At 41.1% G+C, this 21,242-nt stretch overlaps 1 protein-coding gene across 1 annotated transcript in view; it reads right to left on the bottom strand.

Moving 5' to 3' along the window:
- Positions 1-21,242, bottom strand: part of FBN1 (fibrillin 1) — a 155,620-nt gene that overhangs the window by 128,200 nt on the left and 6,178 nt on the right. The window contains exons 3-6 of the mRNA XM_074600026.1: positions 11,431-11,513; positions 10,408-10,506; positions 3,635-3,730; positions 1,948-2,043 (exon numbers count right to left, since the gene is read on the bottom strand). Coding sequence (XP_074456127.1) covers positions 1,948-2,043; positions 3,635-3,730; positions 10,408-10,506; positions 11,431-11,513 — 374 coding nt within the window. The remainder of the gene's footprint in view (positions 1-1,947; positions 2,044-3,634; positions 3,731-10,407; positions 10,507-11,430; positions 11,514-21,242) is intronic.

Below are 21,242 nucleotides of genomic sequence, written 5' to 3'. Positions count from 1 at the left end.
GCCTCGATACTTGCCCTAATGAGGTGAAGTCAAACTGGCCCACAGATCAGGCAACATAAAATCAGCATTGAACAATCTTCTGAACTTGCACTTTATACCTCCTCACCGGACTGAAGGCTCATACCTCCTCACCCATGGAGTCATTGCTTGAAATTGAAAGCCTTTGCAGTAATATTCAGTACATTCTTTACCCATAAAGCCTTTACTCTCTTCAAAATTAGGATTTTTTTTTTTCCATTTTTTTCCTAATTTTCCATTCCTCTTACTCCTCTCCAGCAGTGAGATCCCAAGACTCAGAACAGAGCTACTTTTCAATCTTCAGAAAAACTTCACCATCAGTTTGAACTACTTTTACAACATCAGAGTGGACAACAGGCAAGACTACACACAGTGCCAACGCAGCAATTTTACCTGCTGTAGGGAGTGCAGGAAATACCTGCTTCATCCTACCATCTGCTCTAGCACAGAACGAAAAGCTTTGGTCTGCCAAGGCTTGCTGTTCTGCATCACCCACCTGTGCTGTCCATATAAAAAAGCCAACCATTTCTGCAGCACTGACAGCAGTGATCATCTGACACACTCACCGACAGAAATTTCATGTGCTAAGCACATCCCCTACATGCGAGCCCCAAATCAGGTTATTAGTGTCTATTCTGTCCCAGCTTCATAGATACGTAACGCAACCTTTTTGTATGAGTATTAAACAGATCAATTGATAGCTCTAACAAATGAACGTGTTTTATTTATATTTTTTATTTTATTTTTATATTTATATTTTTAATAAATTATATATTTTTATATTTATATATTTATAAATATATTTATATTTTATATGATATGTAATATATTTATATAAATATAAACAAATTTATATTTATATAAATATATTTATTTTATTGTTATATTATAATTATTTTATTTTTAATATTATAAAATTCAACAGAAGGATTATACCTACACATTGTTCACTACATGTCTCTCAAATGAACCATTAAATTGGTTTAATAATGCCGAAAAAAGTTCCATATACCAGATAAGACAGTTGGTACAGCTGTACATGGAAACTGCTGTGATTATCACTACGGATGCACAAATAAAAAGCTAAAATTGATAACAATAAAACTGTACAAAATGGAAAGAAGAATTGAATAAACTCTGCCAAAACAAAACACGCTAAAGACAGAGGCAAGATGCTGCTTATCATTCGTAAACAAATGTATGAGAGATACAAAGAGCTTTTCTGATGACTTAGAAACTGACGTTTGAGTAAAAGCCCTTATCAATATTTTTTATTTGCCACCTCTTCCATTGCAGTGTTTTCATAGCAAAAAAGTAAACAAAAGAAAGGCCTTAATCAGTTGCATGTGTGTTTCATCCTGGCCTCTATCCTTATGAAGCTCACATATTGCTAAAAATGCTACTTAAAAGTTATTTTCAGTTTTGAGACTAACAATAACAAATCCAATCAATTCAACTATAGATTAGAATAGGCAGTGACTCGACAGCCCTACTGTTAAGAGTAAATAAGTGGGGATTTTTGCCCCAGAAAAAGAAAATGACACTCGGCAAACCTACCATGAACTGAAGCATTAACCATTATAATCATACCGATCAACACTTGTGATACATAAAAATCACAAAAGAAGAAAAGATTGAATGTTTCATGAACCAATGCTAAAGTTTTCTTTCTCATTAAAAATGCCATTTAGGAAAGTTGTTACCATTTTAATTTGTGCTATTCCTTAACTAATATCTCCACAGTTTTCTTAGACTGCAGTCTTCCTTTCAGTAAAGCTTCTTTACATTGCATTCTACACGAATGTTTCATAGACAGCAATAACATATTACTATTTAAATATTTTATTTCATATTACTATTTAAGTATTTTTAAGTTACTATTAAGCAAGTTGGAACATGAATTTTTTTCCACTGTTTTAGGGCACATACCTCTTTCACACTGGGGTCCAGTAAAGCCATATGTGCAAGCACATCGGTTCGGAGCCACGCATCTCCCTCCATTTAGACATCCATTTTCACAGACGGCTGTATAAGAGGGAAGCCAAAAGTAATCTTTATTGAGCTATTTCCAGAAAGACATGAAGGTGTGTACTTGACTAGCTCAGATAAACTGATAAAAATGGCAAACATAACAGGACAGGACACTTTATTTTCCAGAGCCTACTTATGATCTTTTCCTATTTCCTGGCCTCATTAGTTTCACGAAGTCATCTTTTCAAGGGAGCATAATATAAACACAGTAACAATCACGGCTTTCTGACCTCTCAGAGCCTTTCTCTTTGGGATGGCTAGACAATTCCATAACTTCAAAATAACATCTCTTTCAAATTTTCAACAAAGAAACACTGAAATATTAGAGACTGCAGATAGAAGGTGCAGAAGAAAATTTCACCTCTAAATCCTCAAAATTTTCCCTATTCAGAAGCAAATTTAAAAATTTATTTGTTCCTCTACCATAACAAAAAAACAATCCAGTATTAAAAGACTGTTGTGAAATAATTCATGCTATCAACTAGGATAGCAAAATGCAACAAATAGCTATTTTGACTAAATTAATCCAAGATATTCTCCCCCTGTACGATGCTGTCACTAGATTCAGAACCCAGTTTTCTTCATAAGAAACTCCAAAAGCAATTCTTGTCAAAAATAAGCAGAAAATACAACATTCACATGAAAAAAGGGCTTTTAAATACAATTTGATGCTCATTGAGTAATGTTATTCTTTGCTCCATTTCAACATTCATTTCAGTAAAAAGAAGGTTTCCATTTATCCTCTTTTATCCACTCGATATTTCACAGAGAAGGCAGAAATGCAATTCTTAATCCTTTCACCATGTGATCCTCTTCCAGATTATTAGGGTAAATTCCTGGTCCCACTGAAGTTCATGTAAAGTGTGCCATTGATTTTGACAGAGCACAAAAGGTTTTCATTAAATGAGCTAAACACGTGTTCTCTGTCAGACCAATAGTTCACTAGATAGCAACATGACAGCCTTGGTTAAAAGCAGTGTCTACATCCTTATTTGAGTCTCTTCACAGCATTCCAGCCAAGAAGAGCAAGAGACCACCAGAGTCAGCTGGGGAGAGATTTCAATCACAGGATCCAGGAATGCTGTTGGCTCAGGACTGATTGAGGAGATCAAAAATACGTCGATCAACTCTAATAAGACAACATCAAAATGAGCAAAATTCCTAAAGCGTACTAGCTAAGTCTGAAGCAAACCCCTGAAATTAAAACAAGGGGGTATTAAAAAGCTTAATTTTGTCTAAAAAAACCCTGAAAACTGAATCCCGTGTAAATTCTAAATGTATGGCCTATTGCCGTAGTGAGTGGAAAGCCCTGGAGGTCAATGGGAATTATGGTAGTGTGAGGACTGCAGGATCAGGTTATATCCAATTATTATGAATTCACATGATGTTTATTTTAATAGTCCTGATCAGAAAGAATTCACTCGGCATTCATTACAAAGTCATGTGTTTTCCTGTAAAATTCCACTGTACCTGATCAAAAACAAGCTCAACATCAGTTGAAATTTAGTGCTAAAGGGTGCCCAACCCACACATCCCAGAATTACTTAACCGTACGAAGTACCTACATGAGTAACAGTGTACTTACGCTGTCCACAGTGTGTTCCTGTATACCCCTTCTGACACAGGCAATGGTCATCACTGCAGCTACCTCCGTTCATGCACCGGATGTTACAGTGTTGTACTTCAAAGGAAAAAAGATTTTCCCTCAGTTAAATCAAACCGGTGAGAAACACTTAACTGTCTGCTAAGGGATATTTTTTTTTAGGGATTGATTCTGTGAACCAGAAACCAGTATTAGAAACCAAGGATGCAATATTTTAGGATAGATACTTAAAACAGCAGTACAGAAAACACTACTGATTTATGGTTCCTAAGGAATATAAGACATAGTGCAAGGATTTGATACCACCCTTATTCACTGAAGTCAAAGGCATTTCATTTGAGCATCACAGAATTTATCTCCTAGTTTGCAATCACGAGAAAAGGGCATCAATAAGGGAAAAGTACTAAACTTCTGGCAGATACCACCAAGAAGAAAGACAGTTTTAGCATCTGGGTAACGGAGGAGGGAAGTATTAAGGAAAGCACATAAGGAAGCTCCTGAAGACAGCCTGGTTCTGCCAATACACAACACCAGACGCTGATCTGCCCAGGTAGGAATTCTTGCATGAAAAGGAAATATAACAGACCAGTTTGTTTCTGTATGCCATCTGTGGGCTCACCCCATCTGCAGGTAAAGCTGCTGCCGGCTGCTGGGCTTGGGGGCTGCAGAGCTCACAGACAGCACTTCCCCAGAGCCAACAACCTTCCCCTGCAAGCAGCAGAGGCAGGGGAGCAGCACCACGCTCTCCTCAGCCACAGCCCCACCAGTTATAATGATTAACGTGCCACTTAAGTCCCATGCCAGTAAAGCATAAAAGCCTGTGCTGCATTTTTTCTAGTAATAAGGGCAAATACAGTTTTTAACTAGAGGTTAGGAACAACTTAAAGTATGTCAGGCTCTTCATCAGGCATAGAGAAGCGGGCAGGACTCCCAACAAAGTGGGAGCCTCCTTACAGGAATCACTGTCCGACTCAGCGGTGATCTGGGGCAGGCACTCCAGTACACAGCCAGGGAATGGTTTCCCTCTTAACAGGAACCACATGAAAGGCTCCTCCCCAGGTGCAATTACGGTCAGATCAGCATTTCAGCAGACTGTGATGGAGCACTGGATACCTGCACCACGCTGTCTGAAATGCTCAGGACTGAAAAATAGACATTGCATGTCCCACCAGAGCCTGTTGCGAACAGGTGCCATGCCAACCACTGAATTTTTCCTGTTGCACAAAGCCCTTAAGCATCATTTGGCTTTTTACAGTTCAGAAGTATGTGAATGGAATTTTATTTTTATTTTCAAGTAGAAATAATAATTTTAACTGTATTGCCTTCTATAGAAATACGAATCCACAGAACAGAAGTTAAACATGCAATTGGAGAAAGGATTTAAAACAATCTAGCATTTGAAACACCGGTACTCTTAATTCTTCAATTACAAAAGTAAAAACTGTATCTTACGTTTCTTATGTGTCTATTAGTTACGATACATCTTTGTTCTACTTTGGATGTACTTCAGGCAACAAAAATGTACCAACATTCCTCAACAAAAAGTAAAATTGTCTGCAAATACAGAGTGAATATCTGCTGAAGATTTTTGGACAATGTCCTAAGTAGGTCAGAAAAAGGTGTATAGTTACTTTAAAATGTGTAGTTCAACTTAGCTTTATACAATCTTAGAAAAACAGAGGGGATTACAAAAAGCATAGGAAATGATATCATCTGTCAAGCAGGGAAGGAACTTAAAAACCACAAACTGATTTCAATTAGAGCGAGCTATGCCAAGAGCTAATTTCCATTCCCACATGAAGACCAAAGCCATTTAAATAGTTTGAACTACATTTGAGATAAAAAGGTTAACAGTAGCTTATATGATGATTTTCATATTATTTGTTCAAGTAAAAGTAAAGTACATTTCCCCATTTTGGGATGAGGAGTGGTTTTATACATAACACACACACAAAGTTTCCATAATTTGTCTTACTGCTTCTTGAAGGAACTTTTCCAAGGTAAAACATTTCTTCCTCCTTTTTAAACTAAAATCATTATGGGAGACTGCTGGGACACCCAGACGTCTTTATTAAAAAGAGCCATTCAAATCAGTGAGCTTTCTTCCTTATTACCATGCAAAAAAATCAGTGACATGCAATCATAAAACTAATCATTTATTTTCTGCCCTCTTTTGAGGGAATATTGAAAATAGTATTTCCAAAATCATACGGGCTATTATGAAATATTACCCTTCCAAAAGTTTATAGAAACACATGCGAAGGCTGTCTGGAGCTCAGAGGATGATTTTAAGATTGCGTTTTTGAAAAGTCGCATATTAATGCAGGTCCAGAGTCTCTTTTCTCAGCTATATCAACAATTCCATTAATGTCAGCAGAGATATTCCAGTAAATGAAAATAACCTGTTCCAAAGTATCACACTGACAGAGACTCAAGGAAAAAGCACAGGAATTACCAGAAGGCTGGTAAAGCAGTGCATATAGCTTTGCCTTTCCCTGGCACAGAGAGGAAATGTTAACAACATTAATAAATTATTGCTTTTAATCAATTATTTTACTCTTTCGGGTCCAATTTGTAAACAGTCTGTGCTGGAAACGTCTGAGGTCAAAACAGGAGTAACTGCAGAAACACAGCTTTATAAACCTCTGAAAGAGCCAGTGAGACCAAACGCATCCACAGGCGCTTTGTGCGTGGGCAAGGTTTGCCGCGTTGATCAATGCAAAACAACAAGCTGCACGCTTAAGCGTAACAAGGTCCTGTCTGTCTTAATAAATTCTCAGCAAAACGGAGTAAAGACTTCATCGCACCATGAGCACTATCAGACCACAACCGCTCACGGAACGTTTGGGAGCTCACCAAGCAGCCGAAAAGGAAAAACACACGCCGTCTGCTCTGCCATCCTAAATTAAAAGGCGTGAGGGTCTGCGATCCTCAGGGGGGAGCCGGGGGAGCCGCTCGCCCATCACCGCAGGCCAAGGGTGGCCTGCATGGCTGGCCGGCATGCACCGGCGGGAGAGGCCGCCTCTCCTCTCCCTGTGCCACTGCCGAGGAAACGCTCCCAACCCCGGCCATGCATGACGCAGGGCTTCGCCTGCCAGGAGCTGTAAACAAGGAATGACGGCCTCATCGCATCCCAGATGCTCAGCGTGCTTTCTCTGTCGAGTGACTGACTCAGGGGAGAGATGGCAGCTAGCGCCGGGACGGGACACGGGCCTGCAGCCCTGCGGGATGTGCTGAGAAAACACACAGCAGCCTTGAAAACTCTGGAAATGTTTAAAATTCAAGACCTTTTATCACCTCAGAGAGCAGCAGGATATAAGGGAAAGGGCTGAGCTCCAGGCTTTACTGCCATTGAACAGTCATCTCCCACACCACCCCCAGAACCACCTCACCTCACAGCAGCTCTCGCTGCCTCTGCCATGGCTCCCTTCCTTCAGAGACAGCCCCGTCAGCAAACGCCTTCCCTGTCCAGGCCAGCCCAAGCCATTCTGACTAGAAGAGGCTGGAAGTAAAACCAGTGGCTGAGCTCAGAGACACACCTGACCCTGGGAGCAGCGGGGGGTGCCTGATGCTGAAGGAGAGACCCTCCTCCTCCTCACTCGCCCCCCCCCGGCTCCCACTGGGGCAGAGCAGCAACTCCAACAACATGGCAGGACGGTGCCTGCAGCATGAACAGACAAGGCCAAAGCAGCCATGGCCCAGGTGGTGCGGGAGGTAGCAGTGGAGCAGCCACCACAGAGCTGGGGCAGCACAGGGTGTAGGACATCTCCCCACACATGCACCTGCAACCTCAGAGCCACCCACACACCAGAGCCGGCAGGGAGGATGCCTCCACACCTGGCAATCTTATCTCCAAGCCTACTGTAAGCATGCCCAAAAATTCACTGATTATACAGAAATAACCACTACTCTGCCAGCAAGTTCATTGATGTCACGAAAATCCCTGCTGAGAAAACCACCAGTTGATCTTTTCAACCACAAATCAGATTCTTAAAGTTGACTCGTAACCAGAAAAGTCCCAACAACTGACCTGTGTCAGAATCAAACTTGAAGGCTTTGTTTTGCTTTCCAATCCACATGCTTTCCAATCTGCATTAATTATTTGATTCCGGCAGACAACCAATCTATAAGAACTACCATGAATTCAGTTTCTGCCCACAGTTGTACATGCTATAAAACCTGTGCCCACTACTTATTCCTTAAGTACTTAAGACAGACATAGCTTAAAATATCCAAAAGACATCTCAGGGACATCTCACATATCAGAAGCCATACATTTAATCCTGAGAAATCATGGTGCTCGTATTTGTATTTTGAATGTCAAAAAATTGTATCATTCACTTTTGATTTTTTTTATTATTTTTAGTAAGAGCTTTTTCTTATTTGTTAAAACATATAATTAAAATAAGGTTTTATGAATGCATATTCTGACAAAATATTAACTGTTGCCAATGGGAGTTGACAGTAACCCTTTGATGTCAAACAGTATTTTTTATGTTTATGTTTACTTTGTTTCCTAATAGCAGATCTAAGTCATTGTGGTCTATTGTGTAAATACGTATTCATGGATTTTGTCTACAGTGCCAAGAGAGCAAATGACTTACAGAAAGTGTATGTTCTCTAAGTTTTAATGAGGTGCTGGGTCATAAACATTATTACACAAGAGCGCACAGAGGCAGTAGAGTCTTTTTCTCTCTACAACAACTCAAGACACTTTTCCTTGTAGAACTGGTTTGTTTTAATAAATAAAGGTGATGTGACCACATACACAAAATATATCTTAAATTATTGCACTGATTAAACAAGATATCTTTTTAAACCAACTGCTAAGTCTATTTGGAAAGTGGTAATACCTATACCATACACAGAAAAGCAACATTTAAAAATGGGCAAATCTATTTAGCAATGTAAGGAATATAATGTCAGCACTGATTAAAGTTTATGATTAGTAGAATATTCATACCTAGGAGAAGTAACTGTCAACAACCAAAACAGCTACGTCATATAGGCTTTAGAAGCTGCTTGATTAAAAACTGTAGTAAAGTCCTTCTGCACCCATTTATGTGTGCAACTCCAATGAAGGCTACAACTATGGAGATCAATGGTAGATTATTTCAAAAAAAGAACCACCAGAAGAACTGTAACTTTACTCAAACTCTATTTTTCTTTTAAGTCTCGACTCATAAAATACTTCAGTGTGGCCTAAGAAAAAAACGAGGTAATACTAAGGCTCACTCATTCCTGCCTTCTACAAAGGTGCCAAAACATGTAACAGATGTAGGGGTATATCTCTCCTTCTGTACCCTGACGGGGACTTGGGAGAAGGTCACACTTTCCTTTACTGGCTTACAGGATTAAGACGTATGCACCCGGTAAAACAGTAGCTGCAAACCGAAGCAGGAACACACCACCACACGCATTTGTGTGGCACTTTGCACCCTTCCTCCTTCCGGTACTCTCTGGGAGCTCCATAGCTCCATACCCTCCTCACGCTGGCCTCTCCCTAATAGACATCACAGGAGCCTGAGAAAGGGGCTGAACTACAAAGAACAATATTTACCGTTTTAGTACATGCCATTCCATTACATTCCACAGTTGTTTTTGTTTTTCCACTGCTATTGCATGAAAAGGATGCTAAAGCCACAAGCCGAAGTGGCCGGTTATGTGGGAAAACTCTTATCAATTAGGAAAGAAAAAAAATGGCAAGGTAAAAAATACAGGGGCAAAGCAGACCACACACTGAATCTGAAAAGGTAGTCAGAATTAAAAGGATGAACATTTTGCATAATATTACAGACCCCAGCTGAGTGCATCCTCCACTGACTTGAGTTAATATGCTGTTCAGATATTTACGAGCATTTGCGGGAAACAGTTTCCCTCAAAGTTCTTCCCAGAAACTTCCTATTTTATATAAAAATCAAAATCATCTACATTCTAAGAGACACGCACCATACAAAAATGTAAACAGAGTGGAGATTACATCTGGCATCTCAGATATCAACTGAGATACTATCCCAAGCAAAATCCTATTTCCTATCCCATACTCTACCCATTTAGCCATTCAGCTATCTAGTTCATTTAGTTAGTTTAATTTTACTTATTTTTTCCTGGATGCGGGGAACCTTCCTTGAAAACCTGAAATCCAAACATTTCTAGGAAAAGTTATCTCTCGGAAAAGTTTAATTTCCAAAGCGTCTGTACCATAGCACCTACAGAATTATCACCTGAATTAGGTCAGCAATATTAGATTCAGAAGATACATACTAAGCCCGGCCAGGAAATGCTATAATACTTGTAGGCCTAGGTATGTAAAATGCAGCATAGTGTCTGGCTTAGTAACCCCCAAAATGAGAGCAGAATTACAAAGCAATTCAAGTTCAGCCAATTGTCAACAGTCATCTCTCTATCCTTACAACTTTTGTGCTGTACATGTCTGCATGTCTAGCATTGAATAGAGATAAGGCATTTTCCATAAAGCAAAGACTGGAATTAGTGTTACAAAGTGGCAAATCAATGCACCTTGCAATAAAACTAATTTGGTTTTAATTTGGCAAAGAAGAGGGTCCCAAATAGCTAGTCTCTGAGTCACTCTTCAGTTTCATCATAGGAGGCTACACTTTCTTTCCTGTGGTAAACGTATGTCTGGTGACTCAGAGGTTATTTGTCTTAAACACTGACCACTGAACTATCTTACATACCTAAGTAGCTTCAGAGACTCAAAAGAGCAATATCAAAGACACAGAAGAAATACTTACTTGATTTTGAACCACAGGAGGGGGCTATCTGACCATTTGGGCATGTGCACATGTTTGGTCTAGAGCAAAATCCATCCCCACAGGAATGTCTGCAGATTGCTATAAGGAAAACACAAATGCCTTTAAAATATGCTTCAAAAACCCCAAACACATAAAAAACACCTGACAGAAAATACGCATTCAGCACCATAACATAAATACCTACAAACTCACTAAATTGCATACAGCAGATTCCAAAACAGTTCCTCCTGTTCATCTGCATCTCTATAGGAGACAGCTAAAACCTAGACCTTCACCATCTTATTACGAGAAAGTCTGGGAACACGCCACAGGCCGCATTAGATAAAGGGAGATTTCCTTGGAAAAGCGAAGCTGTGGTCCATTTCACCAGGCTACTCTTGGAGGAGGGATGGTGTCGAGAGAGCGTTACAATGCTCCCTTTATTTCTGCCCCGGACACACACAAGCGTAATAATTGCTGTCTGACAGCACGTTGCCTCAGTATCTCTAGAGAGGGTCTTATCAGCCTTAGGCAGTGCCTTTAACAATTATTTCTGGTACATTGTACACATGTACAATGAATATGCATACAGCACTATGATGTACGTATATATATATTTATATCCCTCCATATGCATTTCAGGGACATGGCCCAAACAAGCAGAGCAAATGTACTTGCTGGCCCAGTGCTGTTGCCTCCTTCCATTTACTTAAACAGATTAACATACTCCACAGCAACTCGCTTCTGAGAGTCCACACACTCCTTAGATCCCTTTACCACAGACTTAAACAGAACATGTGGATGAGATTAATCCTTTGTTAAACACTGGTATCGCATCACTGTATTGTAGCCCACAAAACTTTGTATATTAGCTTAATATATTTAAAATGGTAAAGAAATGATGTACAGCTGCTATTGAAACCATATAGAAACATATTTCAGTTCTGGTACACAATTAAAAATACCCTGACATGGAGGGACAAAGATAAACCTCAGTCATAACACATAACTGGATTAACTTACGGACTATGCATTGGTTTCCACCAGGTAAAGTTTTCCATCCAGGGCAACAGTAAGCATTGTAACGTGATCCACACACATTTGGTCTGGAAAAAAAAAAAGTATGAATTCTTATTTTTACTCAGAAATATGTTTTAAAAGTAGAGGCATAACAATGGAAAAAGTAAATCACTGCAATATACATTTCAATAATTAAATCTAGAAGTGTTGTATGTTTTTAGCAGAACTATATGCTTTCAGCTGATGGTTTCGGAGGTAACATACACTTTTACCAATTGAAGATTGCATTGTAAATACAACATCAAATCAGTAGCATCTGAACAACAGCAACAGAATGGGTAAACCCTGTCTCATACCACTCCGTATCTGGAAAAAGTAGCACACAGGGGTTTTGAGCAAACTCCCCAAAATGAGGGATCATACCCATCATCATTATCGAACACAGAGGAAATCTAGTGCTCTTTAAATGAGAATTTTTAAGCTTCATGTTGCTTTCTCTGCTCTAAAGCACGATTACTGTTCCCTGTTTCGTCTATGAGCAAAGCTATGTATGTGTGAAACGTGCCAACCATTACATTAGCCAAATAATTGAGCCAAAATATGTAAATGCTTCATTAGCAAACATGACTTACTATCAAAAAAATCAAGGATGTGGGTGCATGTAGAGAGAGCGTCCTCTGAAGTGAATATGAGGGGCCTATTGCACTTCTTAAACAATGGATCCGCAGGAATTTTTCTCTCCAACCCATTCCTCTCATCTGTATTTACCCTTTCAAATAACTATATCACTAGAGGTTACAATGAACGCTGACAGGACACGACGCTATTCCTATTGTGATTTTATTGGTAAAAATAGAAAAGGTGAAACAGTTCTATACCCCTCACAGACAATTTTTTTTTTTCCAATTTAACTTGTCCTATTTATTTAAGGCACCTATCCATGCAAGGAAGCAAGTAAAAATAGCTTCAAAACTGAGAAAATGTGCCTGCTTTTGTAGTATGTTTAATAATCTTATCAGCGGAAAATTTTACAAACTCTATTAATATTGTGAGCAATTACTCAATAGATCAATGCAAGTAAAGCTAGCTATAAACTAGTACTTCCTAGAAACTGCTTTATTAAAATACTGTATACAGAGTAGAGACAGATTTAAAGTGTTTATTGTTTTAGGAAGGGTTTTCTGTTATTATTTTGTCCTTGGTCTTTCAGAAAGTTTTTCATCCCCAGTATTGCAATGTCTAAGTAAACAACAGTTACCCCATATGGTGAGGCAACTTAAGACAAACAATCTCGATATATACAAACATTTATTTATGCACATTTTCTAACTAACGGGACTTTTATACTGTTTTTATTTAGGGATCTGCATTTTTAATGCAATTTCAAGTATTCTGATTACACCAACTTCGGTGACACTCAGTCTTTTCATTCAGTGCTTGGCCAGAAGGTACTTAAATCAAAGCAACCACTACCATTACCTTCCACTGGTTCTGGCTAATTACGAAGTGGCAACCGAGGTGAATGTGAGCAACACAATTGGACTTGTTGCAGGGCCTTTTTCCCTTCCTGCAACCGGTGTTACAGGCTCAAAGTCTTATTTATATAATTCCAATGTATTCAGTTTTAGTAATGTCAGCTACTTCCCCGCAGGGCTATAACCATGTAACTTTCCTAGAGTTCCCTCTTCATCAATGCCAAATGTTGCTCCACGATCATCTGCCAAGTAAGACTGGCAAGCAGACAAGCGAGATTGCTTTTCACCTTCTCCAGTCAGAAGAAATAATGGAACTTATGAAGACAGACAGAATGAGTTTGTTGCTACCTGTTACAACCTACAGGCATAAACCACTCATTTCCGATCCGGGTTGGTAAGAATTTATAAACACCTGACCATAAAGTGATGTTTAGGTACTCTGTCAAATTTCAGCCTCAGCAAGTACATGGCTTTGGGGACCATCTGGTCCACGTTAAGAGTCAGGAGCAGATTTTTGTGCCACGGGGAAACCCGATTTTAAAAATCTGTTTCCAAAACGGGGCTCTGGAAAACCTAGATGTGCCAGCAACCATGAAGTCAGAGACCCTGGGAGCCTTGAGGCTGTCCACAGGGTAGGCGAAGCTGTACATGCAGAAGCTCCAACTCGGATGCAGCGTGTTTAGCTTAAAAAAAAAAAAAACAAAAAAAAAAAAAAACCAAAAAAAACCAAAACCAGGAGTCATCAAACTGTACTGCGATGGAACAGTTTGAGCCTGACAAGTGCATTTTCCAGTGGAACACTTTTTCATCAAAAAGCTGCTGTCTAGCTTATAAAAGAAACCTATATTAAAGTCTGAATGCTACTTCTTTGCAAGGGAGAAAGTGTTCTTTACTTGTGCCTATTTGTAAAACGTCTTTAAAAAGAATTAATTTTGAAGGTTAAATTCACTGATATTTATGAAGTGAACAGACACTATAGCAATAAATCCCCATAAATAAATAAATAAATAAAGTCTTCAAGGGAAAAACAATTTACCTCATGTAAAATCATGGAAAGCATCAATCAAATCGTAAAGGCTCTATTGTGGTACTTACTTCAAACAGTTGCCCACTGTTGTGTTTAATAGAGCATATTTTCCTGCTGATATTACAGGCTATGAATACTAAAGAAGCATTTTACATTCTTATAAAACTGTGCTCCTGAACAGCACTACAAACAGACTTCAGCTATAAAACCTGATTTGTAATGGTAAAATAAGCAAAAAAGCATCTATACAGCACAGGCCACCTGTAGTGCCCACAGCACCTTCCTTTCACTCCAAAGCCCAGAGGAGGGAGAGCACATCTCGGGAGTAAAGCTGTTCCCATTGCAATTTTTAAAAGACAAGTCTTTCACTTTATTTTAGAGTCACTTACGAACTTGTAAAGCATAACAGGATTTCTGTAATGGTATGGTGCTGAGAGACAGTATGACTGATGCCTAAAGTTTCATCAAAGACGTCCAAAGTAAACAAGAAATTATTGTCTTCGATTCATGATATGCAAGTACAAATTCAGTAGCAAAATGAGTTGAGTAACTATCAAAAGACATTAGTCATCAACTAGAAAAGTCTTAGAACAGCAGAGAGGAAAAAAGTTCATCTGGAAATTAAGATGATTAACGCTTGAGAGTGATAGGTCTGGCTGATAGCACCTGCATGCACAAAACCAGAAGATATTCTTCTTCGGGAAGAACTGTGGGGAATCTCCCCCCTCGTTATGAAGGTTTTGTCTGTCCTTTCTGCCCGCATCAGCTCCTTTGGATGGACACAGTGGTCCTGCCCCAGGTCAGCGCTGCGCCAGCCCCAGGCTGGAGCTGCAGCATAGTCTCTGCCTGTCACACACTCTCAAATAAACACTCTCCTTTCTCCGCCGGGCAACACTACGTTGTCTCATGGAAAGGACCAACAGGTCCCATCCCTCCCTGCTCCCAACACAAGGATGCGCGGCTGCCTGGCTCTCTTGCATTGCATGCCATTACCCAGCAACTTGGGGGGAGGGGAGGATGGACTTGTGGAGCAGACACACAAACATAAAATGATGGGAAGCAAATCAGACTACGCCTGGCAGTGCCTTCTTATCAGATATAACCAGGCAAGCGAGGGTACATGACAGCCAAAGAAGAGAGTGAAGTGTTCAAAAGCCCTGTGTGAAGCTGGCAGCGGGGAACACCAGCCAGCGCAGGAACAGCAGGGGCACCTCCAGCATGGTGGCGGTCCTCTCCAGGGCCCCGGCAGAGTCACAGCTGGAGCCCTATGCTGCAGCCTGCCCTGGGGGTGTGCTAATTCTGTATATCCCAGCTCTGCCCTGCCTGTGACCCCTCGAGGAAATTACAGCCCTCTCCCAAAGAAAGCGTTGCCCATCTGCAGCTCCCACGGGAGGAAGAGTTTCTAGCATTGCTGTAAGCAAGGCTTCAGGCGGAAATTTTGTCAGCAGCACTGCCATGCACCGGCCAACGCTGGCGTAAGCCAGGCTGAATCAAACCCAAAGCGTGGGTCTCAAATAAATTAGATGGAGAGACCAGACAGGGTGGGCAGAGAGCAGCTGAGAGAGTAAGAGAGACAGCTGATCACCAGTTACAGCTGAGCTCAGATGCAGGGACACAGAGGAGGGACTCTAATCCTTCCCTCAACTCACTTTTCCTCTCCCTAGGAAAATACACAGGGATTCTTCCTTGCAAGAAAACGTTTAATGAAGGACTTCTATTAACTATTTGGCTGCAGCAGCTAACACATGTTTAACATAATGTAGGGACCCAATTTTCTGGCAGAAGAGATACAATTTAAAGGAACATCATCAGCCAATGGTTATTTTTAGAGAAGCCTTTGCCTATTTTCTTCTTACGTGAGTAACATCGGGACCTGCTAAAACTGTATTCAAAATTATTTGCTGATCATTTCCACATAGAACTGGAGTGGTGCTTCCATGCTTGCACTGGGAGTTAAAAAGAATGACGAACTGCACCTGAAAAAACGGTAGGCTGGTCTTAAAAATGTGGTTGTCTAAGTCTGAATTTTACCAACATACTAAGAAATAGTAGCTAAGGCTCCAGAATGTGAAGACAAATAGCTTTTACTAGTAGTTTTCCAGAGACACATAATTGGGTCTATACCTTTTGCTGTAAAACAGATTTACGTACCTTCCTAAACTCCTCAGCATCTCAGAGAAAAATGCTAAAAGCCTAGAGTGGCGCAGCTCTGCTGACTCCACTGGAACTTCACTCAGCTGAATCGCCACTGAATCAAGAAATTTCCATTGTTAGAGATACTCCAAACCTGAGTGGACGCGGCCACGAGCAACTTGATTTAAGCTCACCCTGCGCTGAGCACAGGTTGGACCACACGGCCTTCCAAGGTCCCTCCCCACCTAGATGACAGAAGCCAGGTACTTGGTGCACAAATTAGAGGTTGATACCGAAAGCACCTTCCTTTGCTGCGCTGGTGCCTACCCCCTCCTCCAAGGAGCAGCAAGCAAAGCAGAACCATGAAGGGAAGGTCCAGATCCCAGTGGGATGCAGCAGCTAACAGCTACAGCACGTAACAGGCAGCATTCCCAAGCCACCCACCACCCTGTCATGTACCATTCTGCACACGAGAGCCCAGTGAAGAAGCCTGGTTGTCCTTTGAACTCACCACTTCCAGTGAGCACACCCACAAACTGAGAAACTTCACTGTGCGGATGGGATAGGGCAAAAAACAGACACATCTGCATTTAATATGCATAAGCCTCACTTCCAGGTACCCCAAATACTTTAAACAGGAATTGCTTCTCTGTGGTTTAGCCAAATATTAGAAAACGGGATGTTTTCAGTCACTGTGCCCTTTCTCTTCATTCAGTGAACATTATTAAGAGGACTCTTGAAGCTATTTAGTTCAATTGTATAAAAGCAAAATCTAGGAAACAATGCTAGACTCTGAAAGCAAACACAAAATTTAGCTTCTATTATCCTACAAAGGAGAAGCACGCGTTTTAAAGCAAAATATGCTTTTTTATGTACAAAGGCTTGTATCTGATGTACTCATTTTTACCATGCAATAAGTGAGCCTGGGTGTTTGTGCCACGCAGAGAGCCTAATATGATAACTATTTCTCACTCTGACAGTAAGGATACCGCTGTCCCAGAATCCTGGCTCAGTTCAACTAAAAAAATAACATTCTGAGCAGCTCTACGGGTGTCTTTGGCTCCGGCCTATGTGCAAGTCAAGAGTTCAAAATGACATGCAAGTTTCCTGCAGCAACACTGAACACTTTTCTAACCCTAACTTCCATCACACTGTGACAGCTAAATACAGCAATCCAACAACAGCATTTGACATTAAGTGAATTCTTCCGCACTTGGTCTGAAAATCTGACCGTGTCTTTCACAGGGACAGACTCATCTAACCTGACAGCCAGGCATTGTTCTCATTCATAGCCAGGGACAGACGCGTTTCTGGCACGTATTCCCTCATTGTTCCACTTGAGAATGTCAGTGGGTCCAGTTCGACACGCAATCTACATGGCTGTGTAAGACATGTAAAGTACAATTATGCCACCACAAAAACTATCTGCTGGGCCAGACAAGCACAGCTGGATAACAGGAGGGATCCAGCAGGTACTTTCCCTGGTAGCCCTAAATAACATCGCATGGGAAACAGATGTAACTGTGGGCTAGGGCGATGCTTAGCTCTCCAGATGTCACTTCCAACAGAGGAACCGCGAGAGACCAGGTTACACCTCCCGTGCCACTGCCCACATTCACCGTATACCTGCTGCTGATGGGGGCAGACCTCTAACACTCTCCCAAGCGAAAGCACACAGGCAAGCTCAGGACCTCCACCAGCCCGTGCCATGCACTGCGCTGAGCAGCAGCACAGGGACTGGCATGGGGCACACTGGCCAGCCGAGCCCCAGGGCTAGCCATCCCCTTGTTGAGGCTTTCCCAGAGGCTGCGGGATGAGCTGGTGCTACCCACAGTCTCCACCTCGGAGCAACTGCAAGCATTTAGGGAGTCTCATAAACACGCCACTTGTATCAAGACTTGTCAGTTAACACCCTTAGATGTTAAGCAATGCCATTAACCTGTGTTTTAAAGTGTTCTCCCTTAGGCTACTGGAAGATTTATTTTAGGTAAGATAGCAGCATTTCTGCTCCTCCCTTCACAACACATTGTATCCTACTTACCCTCCTACCCATCCTTGCTGGGACAGTAATACTGTCCTTTCAAAAGGCCAGTTACCTGCATGTCTGCCAGAAGGCAACAGGAAAACCCTGCTGATACGGATCCCACTGTTTCAGTTCACCTCATCCCTAGCAGCCACTGCTAATTTACACTGTCTACAGGGAAGAGAAAAAGATGAAATACCAGAGGCGGGGGGGGGGGGGTAGCATGGGGGGAAAGGAGAAAAGAGAGGGAAAAAATGTTCCTGAAAGGAAACAAATTTTAGTTTGAAACCTCAGCCGAACATCACTGGATAGTCTGATGTCCTCCAGCAAAACATGAGAGAGAGGGAAACTTGAAAAAGAGGATGAAAATGATTAAGACTGTAGACAAAAGAACTGTGGCTTCATTTGGTATTTCTGAGGCTTTAATGGTCATGAATCATTTCATAAAATGAGAAGTAGAAGGGAAAACAGCAGATTCTCCAGCAAGTCAACATTCAAAATATTCTTCCAGATAAAAGCTAGAACTCTTTCATACTTCAATGAAGATCTATAAGCAAAACCAGAAGGCACAGGTTTTAGTCTAACGGGCTACATTCTACCTCCCAATGTACCTTCCAAAGAGCCCAACTTTACTGAAATATCACAAAAAAAGAAAAATATTCTTCTCCTACCTCTATCTGCACATCAACCTGAGCATGAATGAGGCTATTCAGTAGGTCTGAAATCCTTTGTAAAAATAAATAAATAAAACTGATGTGGGAAAGGCAGAATGGACGAGAAAACAACTAAAGAAGACATCCACAATACAAATATATTTTCCAACACAGTGCGATGGTTAATCAGAAACACTCCAGGCCACAATTGTTCCATTCTACAAAAATATTTACTGAGTCTGGGGAGTAAGACCAAAGCAACACACACGCATCTGTATCCTCTTCGTCTTTAGGGTTCAGCAGGGAGATGAAGAAGAGGAACAAGACGGAAGGTGATCTTATTGCAAAGCAAAAAAGCTAATGATTAATTTCTTGCTATTCCCATATGTACACACTCAAAGATCCCTAGCTCCTAAAGTCTTGTTTAAGTAGAGATGGCCTTCTATTAGCCAACATCTACTACACTTCTATCAAGACGAAGTTTTCCTGTGATCCATGTGGCTAAATAGTTTGGGTCTGGCATTTTGGGTAGTACTATTCTAATGATGACAAGCTGCTGAGCCCATGAACGTATTTAAAGTGACCCTTGTCAAAACTTGTATCGAAGTTCATTTATATAAAACATTCAAGTTTGCAGGACGGAAGATGAATGACAATGAAAAAGACTGTCCTAAGTGAGCCACACTGCTGAACAACATACGACAGGAAAGGAAAATAAGCATACAGGAAAACAGAAGCTGCAATTTTATTCAATAAGGATCATTGTAAATGAAGCAGACAGACGGACTGTCCCTGCCAAACCCTAACCCAGCGATCCTCCCATTGCTCCCAAATAAACTGAGAGCAGCCCTGTCCTTACTTCAAGTCTGCATCCTCAAGCCCAGTATAGCCCCAGAGGTTCTGGCACAGTGGTGTGAAGCTGCACACAGAGTAACTTACCCAGTTAACAAGGCAAACTGGGGGTCTGAATTTGGTGAACAACTTGTGGAACCACCACTGAACACAAAATGTATCCCGTGCTGGCTAACAATGGGGGGAGAAGTCGACTTTTATAAACCATAAATGGGCTTTTAATTGAGGAAAGTGCAGCCGTGGTTAATGTCCCAGCCATGTGCTGCAGGCTGCTTCTGCCCTCTCCAACCAGTTCTCTCTGGAAACCTGCCTGTACCCTGCTGCAACCAGACACACTCTTGGCAGGTGCCGTTCTTCTCCCCAACACTTTATGCCTCCAGTTTCTACAGACTGAACACCACCTGTCCCCCCTCAATAAAAGTTCAACTAAACACCAACCAACTGAGATCAGAAAGCTTCCAGAAAGACAACGCTGCTCAAAAGATGAGACAATTCCATCACGTACCCAAGGAAGAAATTATCACCTAGAACACAAGGAAAGAAACAAAGCGCAGTCCATGACGTCTCTTGTTTTCTGAGTAAGAGCTGTAGCATAAAGGTGTTTCTAACCTGACAAGCAATTAAGTCATAGCCACAATCAGCCTTACACAGGACCCTTCAGCATGAAGGGCAGCAAGGTGGGACACAAAGTGGCAAACCCGTCGTGAAATTCTCTGCTCACTCCATACACAAAACACAAACCCATCACAGGCCAGTTGTGACCCATCCTGCAGCATCTGGGTCAGCGTATCAGGTCAGCCCGATGTAGCCAAGAGCTATGCAGACCAAAATAAATAAATAAATTAATTAAAGAAATAAAAAAAAAGGAGAAGAAAGGCAAAGAACTACATCCAGTCCTGATCTTCAGTGTGTCACCTTGTCAAAGTGGTGCGTGGTGACAGGAAACCTGCTTTGCCTAAGTCCCCTGAGCCAATTTTACAATATTTTCAACACAAACATGTTTCATATAGTACGTCAAGAATGCCATTATACTGTATATTGGTGCCTTTTTCCTCTGTTTGCTCTATTTGTGGCTTACTAACATCAAATGGGAAAAAAAAAGTATTTCTTTAATGCATTTTTTGTGGGGTCCAATTCAAATTTCAAACAACAGACACATGGCGCTTCAAAATCATTTGTGCCCAGCCACAATATAATACAAGAAAAGATCACAGAAGAAAAGACTGGCTAAGCAGCTGGTAACAGAATCACGTGTGCCTAAGACACTCACCAGTGAAAAGGGAGACTACAGCAGTACCCACCGAAAGTTTTAACCATAGGATCGTTTTTCACTGGCATGCCCAAAATGAATCGAGTCCTAATTCTGTGCTACAAACTATGCAGGCCCAGAAGTCTATCCCCATAAATCATAAACCAGAATTGTGATTCAGACCATGCCTTTTAAAGAGATGGCGTCCAAGTGACAGGATTTGGAGAGTACAAGGACTACACGGGCCTGAAGGTTATTTACCTTTTACTGTTTTTCTTCAGACTGAAGAACACCATGGAACTATAACAAGAATGCTAGTACGGGAGCTTTGCGTTGCTACTGGCTCTGGATAAAGCAATCCAGTACAGACTACTGTCAGACAGCTTTCGTTAAATGCATCTAA

This window comes from Larus michahellis, chromosome 9 (assembly GCF_964199755.1).
Source record: "Larus michahellis chromosome 9, bLarMic1.1, whole genome shotgun sequence".
Classification (NCBI taxonomy): domain Eukaryota; kingdom Metazoa; phylum Chordata; class Aves; order Charadriiformes; family Laridae; genus Larus; species Larus michahellis.
The sequence above is the reverse complement of the archived record's forward strand: the minus strand, read 5'-3'. Positions and strand labels throughout refer to the sequence as shown.